Raw genomic sequence first — 11,597 nt, 5'->3', positions numbered from 1 at the left:
CTTCCAGTTTGAATTCTTAAAGGCAGACTCGAAGTTTTGTGACGTTGTGTCTTAGCGAATTACGTAATAAATATCAATAATTTACGTAAAAAACGTAGACTTAAACACACGGTACATATCTAAAATAGAGCTATTCTCAACGGATCGAATCCACTCTTGATTATAGGTATGAATTACAACAGTTATAAAATGTGGAATAAATAGTTTAACATCGACGGAGCTTTAGTTATTAACACGTATGACAATCCGTAGGTGTTTAACAATTTATTTTACATTAGATACCCAATTAGAACGACCGTTTTGGCAATCATTTAAGGCATGTTTACACATTTATTTAAAAATGATGTCATCAGTAAAAATAAGTTCAAATTAATATTCAACCATCTTAACCCATTTATGCCTAGCGTGTAGAAAAAAGACCTTGGCAAACAGCGTAGACCCAGATGAGACGCCGCATGATGCGGCGTCTCATCAGGGTCTGCGCTGTTTGCCTAAACGAATTTATGTAATAAATTTTCTAAATATAGGAATAAATATACTTGGCATTCCTAATTTTGGAAATAAATTGATCCAATTTAGAAGGATGGGAGAGTCCACTAGGCATAAATTGGTTAATGCTTTTGCATTCCAGGCTATGTTTTCAATCATTTGTGCTATATTACTAGAATAACCAAGCCTCGCCGTGTAAACCTTTCTCTTTACTCGTCGGATGAATGCATGTATAGCAAGATGTGTTTGTGAAACACTATGTGACCCCATATATTTGGTCTTTGATCTTGTTGGATGACCTTGACTTTGACCTTTCACCACTCAAAATGTGCAGTTCCATGAGATACACATGCATGCCAAATATCAAGTTGCTATCTTCAATATTGCAAAAACTATGGCCAATGTTTAAGTTTGACGCCAACAAAACAACCAACCAACAAACCAACAAATAGACAGGGCAAAAACAATATGTCCCCCAGTATAGACTAGGCGACATATAAAGACAATGACCTTATTTTCTCTATAGGCATTTTTGAGGTTGAGTAGCCTATAAATATCATTCGTTATACCTTTTTTAACATTTAGCAGTATATATGGCGGCCTTTTATACGCGAAATGCGTTTTGAAGCAATTTTAAACAAATATGGACGTACTAATTTTTATTATTATTATGCGCTCTCTTTCTCGCAGCTGATTATATCGAACATGGATTGTTAATATTTTGTGCTCGCTCGCTCCAAAGTGTGGGTTCGCATTTCCGTCTAACAACGGATCAATTTGTTGACTTAAACTCAACATACAATCATATCGCGTGGGTATAATCGAAACAATACAGCGTACGTGTTACTACTAAAGGTGTGTGTAAAATAAAATCTATACTTATTTATTTAAATATTTTTTTATTTATTTATTTATTTATTTATTTGTGAATAAAAAATAAAATATACAATCAAATAAAACCGATTTAGTTTACGTGTGTGTGTCGATCTTTCATGATTTTTTCCCAACCCTTTAATACAATGTTTGGCACCTATACGGCTTCGCCTGTCTCTAACTCTGGAAATCAATGAATTTCACACAAAATTATCGCGTGACAAAACTCGATGTGTTCCCCTGGCAACCCCTCTCTCTGCTGTAAATTGTGTTATTGTAGTCCGTTAATGCAAGTATGGCCAAACAAAGCCATTTGTTTCCGCTTAACCCATTTATGCCTAGTGGACTCGCCCATCCTTCTAAATTGGATCAATTTATTTCCAAAATAAGGGATGTCTACTATATTTATTTCTATATTTAGAATATCACATACAGAAATTGCTTCAAGCAAACAGCGCAGACCCTGATGAGACGCCGCATCGTCTCATCTGAGTACACGCTGTTTGCCAAGGCCTTTTTTCTAGACGCTAGGCATAAATGGGTTAAACTAAAATTGAAACTGTTTCCACTAATATCGACAAAAAAGGAGGGTATGTTGGTCAGCTGAACTTTTGTGTAGTAATTTTTTTTAGCAGCTATAGTTTAAGAATAAAAATATACAGTGGCATGCAGAAATCTTGAAAAGTTCAGTTTTAACCCATTTTTTATGATATGTTTATATTAATTAAAAGCTAACTTATCAAGAATTATTGAAGGTAGCAAAAATGATCGCAAACTTAAGATTTAATTTAGTGCATTATGCAAGAAATATCGAAAAACCAGACAAAAAGTTGAAGGTTGGAACAATCATTAGGGTCGGGTGATTAAATGAAAACAAAAAAATTTTACGCCTGAAATAACTAACCTATCCTTCTAACATGATATTTTCGCGGACTTGTGTTGTTGTTTGTCACGAAGTGCTTGTAGATTTTGTTATTGAAGACGCACGCTAAATATATTATATTACAGAAATAAACAAAGTACTGCGGAAAGTATAGGATGTTGTTGTTTTGTATAATTCGTGTAGAGCTACTGCTTTCAAATATCTATCTTATATGAAGATCTTATATACAATTTACAATATAACGTGTTTAAGATTTGATAAGCTATATGTTTTACAGATGGCATATAATTCATTTTAGTGTTTGTTCTAATCGTTCATGATCATTCTCTTTGCTGTCACTGTTGTTAAGTCTTTATTATTTAAAAAAAAACAATCGCCATCTAGACATGTGATACTTTTTCGTATTTTACATGTTTAAGGAGAGGGCTCAGCGGCCGACTTTTCATTTACCAAAAAGCGTTTCTTTGCATTTTGTAATTACACTTCATTGTGTTTGCAGTTCCTTTTCTTGAAAGCAGCTTTTTGGCTTTTTTTGAAGCCGCGGAATATGTGAATACAAATGGCGGAAAATGGCACATAGAGATTTCGCAGTTTTATGTAATGAAACAGTCACTGGATTCTAACCAAGTGCCTACGAGTAAATATTACACACGGAAATAAATGACAAGTGTCATTTTGTCACATAGCTTAAGCAATAACTTCTTATTTCAACACCTGTTATGACAGCATGTCAATTTTCCGCGGATCACGCAATTTAGAACGTTGCGGAATAGAGATAATTCTGATTAAGACATCGAATATTGCAAGAAATTAAATACGAGTGTACATTGGCGAGTGTACGTCAGCATGAAAAACAGAATATCTGGAAATCGATTTCCTTTTAAGCCTTCCACTGCTCCACATTAGTATTGACCGGTAAAATATCGATAACGGAAGAGTCGTCATTGCAACAATGCGCATGCGCGCTGCCATCATTGGCAGATTTTAAAGACGTCAATAGTCACGTGATCAAACCATGTAACCACATATCGATGCTTAAGCATGTAAATATCAGTTGAATAAAGTGGATCTTATCGTAGGGATTATTTAACAAACAGATTGTGTCTTATAAAACAAATTTCGTTATAATAACTGTGGATTATAAGCCTCGAATATAGGAACAAACTCGTGCCCGTTAAATATTAGCTCCCATCATTGAAATGGTGAAAATATCAGTATGTGCTCACAGAAATGTCGCTGTTCTGTTTGGTTTAGTGTGTTTAAGTATTTTTGGTTTGACATCATGTAGTCAGGAGGTGGTGACCAATTCATGGCTAGTGGAACTATCTCAAGGGGGAGAAGTGGCGGCCCGAGAGGTCGCAAAACGTTCAGGCTTCACATATGTGTCTCCGGTAAGTAATGGTACATCGTGCGTCACTTACCCATCCTTTCTTTCATCCCACTTACGCTCCCAGTGAAACCCTATATGTGTTTTGGTTCTGGAGAAAGGAGCGTATTACTTTAGTAGCTATCGTTTGTATATGTCTACCGCTTTAGACCACTCGGCCATCCGTCTCATACAATGTGCGATGTATTTAATACTTTATATAAGCAATCCTCGTAGTATCACAAAATATAACGACAACAACAGAACTCTCCAAATTATACAATCGTTTAGCGTTGAAACGCTCAATAATGTTCAGGTTTTTAAATCGTCAAACGATGCATATAATGGATATTTTAGAGCATGGTAAATGTCCAGTAGTACTGTTTCCTCACAAATGTTATAACTAAGACGAACATTTGCGAATCTGAAACAACTTTTTCTAATTTTGTCAATTTACCAAAACGTGAAAAGGTCCCTTTAACATGTTATTTTTGTACGATTCCCATTTTAATGTCAATATGCACTAACATGCAGATTTAACTTAAACAATAGTTTTACTTCATTAATACCTTATTAAGCGAATATAATGCAGCAAAAACGATAGTAATATAGCACAAATGATCGATAACCCAACCGGGAATGCCAAAACAAAAATTATGGTCAGCCGGTTAGTGGAAACAAACAAATTAATGCATACAGTAAGCATTCACAATATTTTGAAACGTCAATGAATACAAGTTTACAAGTTTATTGTCTAATCCATGACATGTATAATATATACAGATACAATATGATATGATAAACATGCATGGCTAATCTTTACAGATTTGTATTAGACATGTTTTTAAAAATATGTAACAAATTGACAAATAACTATTCTTATCATATTAAAAGTGTTGATTTCTATGACATATCATAAAAACCAGATTGCCTTTGCCACCTTTGATTAAACAATTGCCATAAAAAAATAATACACATACATAAAATACTGAGTAATATAGATCAAGGCACTAATGCGCGTATTAAAAAAGAAAACATTAGACCATTAACTCTCTTAAATGTTGTTTACAAAATAGCTTCAGGCACAATTGCAAACAGACTTAAAACAGTTCTTGACAAATTAATTTCCAAAGATCAGACTGGATTTATAAAAGGAAGATATATAGGTGAAAATACTAGACTATTGTATGATATCCTAAAATATACAGAAGATAACAAAATCCCAGGACTCTTATTAACGTTAGACTTTGAAAAGGCGTTCGACTCATTGGCATTCAATTTCATTGAAAAAACTCTAATTTATTTTAACTTTGGTCCAATGTTCAGAAAATGGATCTCTCTTTTTTTATACAACACTATGTCAGCCATTCAAATCAATGGATTCCTGTCTGAATCATTCAAAATTGAAAAAGGCTGCCGTCAAGGCGATCCGATCAGTTCTTACATTTTTATACTATGTGCAGAAACATTGGCAATCAAAATAAGAAACTCAAAACAAATTAAAGGAATAACTATTGAAAACATTGAATACAAAATTTCCCAATTTGCAGACGACACATCACTTTTATTAGACGGTTCTGAAAGTTTTCTTAACACAGCACTTGACCTATTGCATACCTTTGCCCTGGAATCTGGACTAAAAATTAACTATGACAAAACAAAACTCATATGGATAGGCTCCAAGAAATATAGTACACACTCAATAAAAACTAAATACAAACTTATATGGGGTTCAACCAATTTCAAAGTACTAGGTATCATATTTGATGTCAACCTAGAGAAAATGATTGATTATAATTATTCTAGCAAATTGACAATGTTACAAAATATCATAAATTTTTGGAAAAGGAGAAATATCTCACCTTTAGGAAAGATTACTGTAGTTAAATCCATGTTACTCCCCCTTTTCACTCATTTATTTATTGCTCTTCCCAGTCCAGGAGTACATATATTAAATCAAATACATAATTGTTTTTACAACTTCATATGGGATGGTCCTTTAAAAATCAAACACAATATTCTTATCAAACCTTATGAAGAGGGAGGGCTGAATATGATAGATATATACTCATTTGAAAAAAGTATGAAGCTAACATGGATAAAGAAACTTGCACTATGTACAGGTAAATGCTTTGTATTAGTCTATTCACTGTTTGATGTTAAAAAAATGTTAAATATGGGTAATGCATATGTGCAAAAAATTGTTAAAAGATTAACTAACACATTTTGGAAAGATGTTCTTAATTACTATAGCATATATGTTAACACATTTAAGATTTGTACATTTGATGATGTATTAAATATGCCATTATTTTACAATGACAACTTTAAAATTGGTATGAATTGCATTTATGATAAGAACATGTATGAAAGAGGAATTAGACTTGTTAGAGACATATTATGTACCTCTGGAGGGTTTAAGACCAAGAATGATATTGAGAATTACACTGGAAAAGTGCTAAATTTTTTATTCTATGAAGGAGTTAAAAGAACTGTATCAGATTTTATTAAAAAATCAAGTTTTGCTACTGTTAACAAGTCAAACACCACTGGAGTATTTTTCTCTTCCTATCTGAATGTTATTGTTTTTAAAGCAAAACCAAATAAATCAATATATAGCACATATACATTTAATAAAGAAAAACCTACATGTCAAAATAAGTGGAATGAAATATTTAATAACATTGACTGGAAGTTTGTACATAACTTTGTTTTTGAAAACTCCAGAGATACATATATACAATGGCTTCAAACTAGAATTGTACACAGAATCTTGGGTACAAAATCTCTGTTATATAAAATGAAAATTGTTAACGACAATCTATGTTCTTTTTGTAAAAAACATGAGGAAACCTTAACTCATCTTTTCTGGGAATGTGAACACATTCAACCCATTATCAACTATATAAAATATTCAATGAATCTAAACAACATCAATTTTCCCAACATCTCTTGCCAAGATGTTCTACTTGGGATTTGTTCTGAAAAAATGACCCCCATTAATATTTTATTTCTTGAAATGAAAAGGTATGTTTTTATCTGTAAAAAACATAGTAAAATCCCAACAGTACCAGGGCTAAAAAATAGTTTTCAACTAGCATGGGAAATTCAAAAGCACACCATTTGCCAAGGATCGGAATTTCCAAATTGGTCAGTTGTAAGATTATTAATCAATGAACCCATAACTTAAAATGTACTTGCTTTACATTGATGTGCACTGAAATGAATGATTTCAACTATACACTGTGGTTTTGTTTTCACATATTTTGTTTGTTCAAATCTACACTTTCTTTACCTTTTACAAAAGAAAACAATGATATGTGTAGTACAAATCTCCATATTAAGTATGAAGATCCCTGTGTTATATAGAAAGTATATTTGCTACTTGTATTTTCTGTGCTTTCACAAAGTTTGTCATCTACTATGTATCTATGTATACATGCATACATTGTACATTGCTAAATATAAACTTGCATCCGCTGTTTATAAACGTGCAAATCATTTAGTTGTATACTAACACAGGCTGTATTTAATTGCTACTAACACATAATTTTTGTAAGGTATGGAGTAGGATGGCCTCGACCTACACATACCTATTGACGAGGTAAATAAAGTTTTCTTATTAAAAAAAAAAAAAAAAAAAAAAAAAAAAAAAAAAAAACATATTTTAAAATATATCATATTATGAATACATGTTGTAAAAATTTAATTTAAGATTTCATTGTATTTAAATAGCGTTAATATAAAAAGGTTTTCGCCTCAATCAAAATTGATTTTATCACATGCTATACCCTGTTTACCATGTCATACAACCATTCAATATTTTTTTATATTACACATGTGTAATACAACATTTTTAAGCGTTTTCATTGGCTTAGTTTTCGTATATTGACCAATCGCATTTTGTTATTTTGCTGAAATGACGTTGCAACGTCAAATGACGTCACGAAATGTAAACAACATTCGGGATATTTATCATTAAGTTGTTTTACGTAAATATATATTTAATTTGCTCATTTAAAAACATGTGATAAAAAAGATCTGACAGTCGTTGTCATATCATACCATATTTTATTAAACTCGTCCAGGAAATTCGTAAGTAAGCTCGCCAAAGGCTCGCTTACTAACAAAATTCCTGAACTCGTTTAATAAAATATGGTATGATATGACAACTCGTGCCAGCTCCTATATGTATTGAAACTATGCTAATTGGAAAACATTTTTCTGTAGCAAAAAACTCTCAAATAGTATATTGAGACAAATCAACAAATGGAGAATAAAAATATATAACAATATTTCAATAAATTGATGATAAAAATATGTTTGGACAAGAAAAAAATTATGTCAGCGTATTTTTTTAATGTTTCAGTGTTTTATATTCCGTACATTATAAATGCAGAATTAGTGTCTGTATAGAACGTGTAGTGAAGAAATTTACGCCATTCGCTCGCCTTTCACTGAGAGAACATAAGGGTGAACTGTAAATAAATTCTATAACTGTCTAAAATATTTTGTGTCTCTTTTTGCTTGCTTGTATTACCTTTTCTGTACATTATTGGAACCTAACGACCTCTTGAGCTTCTTTAGTCAGTAGGTGTTGAAACCAGATGCGAACAAGTCCTTTCAAATTAGCCTTTACGGTTGAGCGTGAGACACTTTCAATTATCCTTCTTCAACTCTCCAAATTGCATTACCGTCATATATCCGGTTCAAAGACGTCTATGAGTTGTGTGTATCCGACTCTTCTCCGGAATCATCTATTAGATAGGTATTATATATTTTTGTAATCAGGGTACAGGATCATGTGACTTTGTGTGGATATCTCTTTTAATTTTAATGGATGTATACACGACGGTAAGAAGTGCTTTATTTCAAATATAAAACTTTAAAAATTATTTTTCTTAAAGTTTAAACTAGTGCGTAAAAGACAGATTTGTATGCTGCTTAAGGCAATGGGAAATACATCGGTATTTCTTTATTTAATAAGCCTTTGTTCATTTTTGAAAATTCGGTATCGAATGCATTGAGTGTACACGGTAATGCTTCACGCAACGTGAAATTTTGTCAACGATTTTGGACGTATTCAAGGATTTATTCTTATACCTTAATATATCGAAACAAACTGCAAGGTGTGTTTACATTTTGTCCAGCCCGTGTGTAAAACCCGGGAACCCCCGTTGATTCTGCACCCTGGAAATAAATCGTCTGCTGATACAGAGTGGTGACAGTTTTTTAACAATAGCGCGTGTCAATTTTTTGCATTAAATTTATTAGTTGCTTCAACACTTTTCGCTTTTCCGATACTATTCTGTGATGGCATACATTATGCGATTAATATTGTGCAGTATTTAACTGAAAGTCCAAATTGGTTGGAATAGTATTGACATAGACTAACGAGCGTGAAACTAGTGGATGGTATATCGTGGTGTACAACTGCTCATTATTGACAACGATAACAGTTGTGCAGTCGATGAATGAGTGAAATGACAGTTAATGTATTAGGCCATTTGATAATTGTCGATGAATTAGTGAAATGACAGGTAATGTATTAGGCCATTTGATAATTGTTGTTATGCAGAAAAAAATAATTTTGCTTTAAGTTATGTCGTTTATACGGCATTTTTTGAACTTACGGCATACTAGTATCCACGATATTCTATGGCTCTCTTAGTTGTGACTTGCGTTACTTTGCATGATTGTTTACACTTAGTGAATTAAGATATAGATAATTTGATAAGCTTTATAGGCGTTGATTATTTTAAATGATTCTTCTACATGCGTTATTTTATATAAAGCTTGATACGACGTTTGCTATTTGATATGATTGTTAAGAAATATATTATTCATCATCCTGTTCGAGGCGTCGGTAATGTGATATACTTGTTTGTCGACGATTATTCAAAATTTGATCTTATTGCAATTGTGATCTGAGAATAAATTGGGGTACCAATAGATGCGTGAATATGTCGTTGATTAAATTGCCATGACTTAGTGTCTTTCTGATAAAAATTTATAATAATGCGAAATGCAAATTAATTTGCAGTGGCATAAATTATATTGCCTCTCGTGCACTCCTTTTTTCCATTGTGATTTATAGAAATTAGCTTATCGGTATAATCTACGAGATTTTGTTTCCGCTCACGGATCGAAAAGGAACATCGATTAATATTTATTAAGTGCATATATATCGAGTACATTATTGTTGAATAAGCGGAAAGTTCTCAACTATTAAGCACGTCAGATTGTTAATAGCAACCATTCCAATATTGATTCAGGAGTATTTTAATAATTCATGTGTCTCATATACAGGTATGAAAGATATTTGCCTTTGGCAAGCTATTTTTGTATTATTCAATAATTATTTCAACAGGCGATGCTTTTTTGTATTTGTGTCGCCTGAAACGACGAAGAATATTTGTATCTACGCCGGCGGTAGTTAGAGCTTTAAATAAAGTGTTTCGAAATGCAACAAAAAAATGTGTCTGTACATTGTGTGGTTTTAAAATACAGCAAGATGTGGTTTAAGACACGGATGGGACTAAAGAAGTCACGTATGCCTTATGTTTTACAAGTAGTCGTTCACCACACATCTATAAAATCAGCTGACGCATGGAAAGTGCATGGACATCCTGACAAACCAACACGCTCATTAATAGAAACAAATGTGCAGGTTGACTTGTGTACGTCAATCGTTTCCAATTAAAGGTATTGAATTAACCATATGGAATTCAATTCCAATAAGCAGCCGACAAGTGTCTTCGAATACTACATTCAAAATAAATTTTAAAAAATACCTACAAACAAATCATTGATATATATATATATATGCTCTTTTTGTTTTTAAATTTTTCTATGTAAATACTTTGTTGTGATGTGTCTGATGTGATTTATTTTGAAAGATTGATTTTTGTAAGATTGATTTTTGTATCAGATTTTGCATGTTTTGTAGTATCATAATCATCATCGTCATCATTATCATCGTCGTCGTCGGAATTGATAAGGAAGTCATTATATAGAGAATAATGGGTTGGTTTTGATTATAGATCAGGTTTATCATGCGAGGCTTAGAAAACAAAAAGCACGAGCCTTGGCGAGTGCTTTTTCGTTTTCGTGCCGAGCATGATGAACCTGATCTATAATCAACACTAATCTATTATTATATTTATCCCAATTTTAATTTAGTTAACCTTTTTATTTAAACAGAATTAATTTGACTGGATAATTTCGATGGATTTATGACGTCATTTCGTCGAAATATTGACGTCATTTCCTGCCGTTGATTATAGATGATATTTAATCAACGGGACTTTAATCAACCGAATTCGCTGTTAAAGTGGGATAAAACATTTAACTGTATAGTTAATTTTCTTTTTTTCTTTTGTATGTTCGTATGCATGTTTCAATATGTATACTGGTGTTTTGTTACTGAAGACCACATTGTAAAAAAAAATTATTTCTTAATGTGAATTCTTCATGAAATAAAGTTATTATTATTATTATATTAACCTAAAACATCTTATCACAAGCGTCTTCAATTATTCAACTCAGAACATCGAACGTCATTTAACATCGAACGAAGAATACATCGAATTCTCGTACAGAACATTGAGGGCGAGCGTAAAATAAGACATTTAATAATCCTAAAGCTTATTTGGGAGAGAGCAGACGCTTGAATGATTTCCTATGAAGACATAGAATACTCTTTTAACATCGTCGGACGAGCGCCAAATTCATTAAACCCGAAACAATTGACATCCCTCTAACAACGGAGTTAAAAGAGGACGATTGTTTCTAGGTGACCTACTCTTATTTGAAATAAGGAATATTGGGCTTTGCATCGTTGCGCCGTTTCTATGAAACCGTCTAACAACTAGCACTAGTTTTTTCGTTCAAATTTGGGGCCTGAGAAAGGACCCATTTCCTATGATATTTTTTTTCTCAATTGGGACTTCAACTTTACCAATGAAAGGGACTGTCAACCGCAAT

The 11,597-nt window shown here is 32.5% G+C and overlaps 1 protein-coding gene across 1 annotated transcript in view; it reads left to right on the top strand.

The window, feature by feature from the left end:
• Positions 1-3,257: 3,257 nt before the first annotated feature.
• The window catches only part of LOC127873116 (neuroendocrine convertase 2-like), a 48,212-nt gene continuing 39,872 nt past the window's right edge, over positions 3,258-11,597 (top strand). The window contains exon 1 of the mRNA XM_052416764.1: positions 3,258-3,636. Coding sequence (XP_052272724.1) covers positions 3,445-3,636 — 192 coding nt within the window. The 5' untranslated portion in view covers positions 3,258-3,444. The remainder of the gene's footprint in view (positions 3,637-11,597) is intronic.

This window comes from Dreissena polymorpha, chromosome 3 (genome assembly GCF_020536995.1).
Source record: "Dreissena polymorpha isolate Duluth1 chromosome 3, UMN_Dpol_1.0, whole genome shotgun sequence".
Taxonomy (NCBI): Eukaryota; Metazoa; Mollusca; class Bivalvia; order Myida; family Dreissenidae; genus Dreissena; species Dreissena polymorpha.
This window is presented reverse-complemented; position numbering and strand designations above follow the sequence as displayed.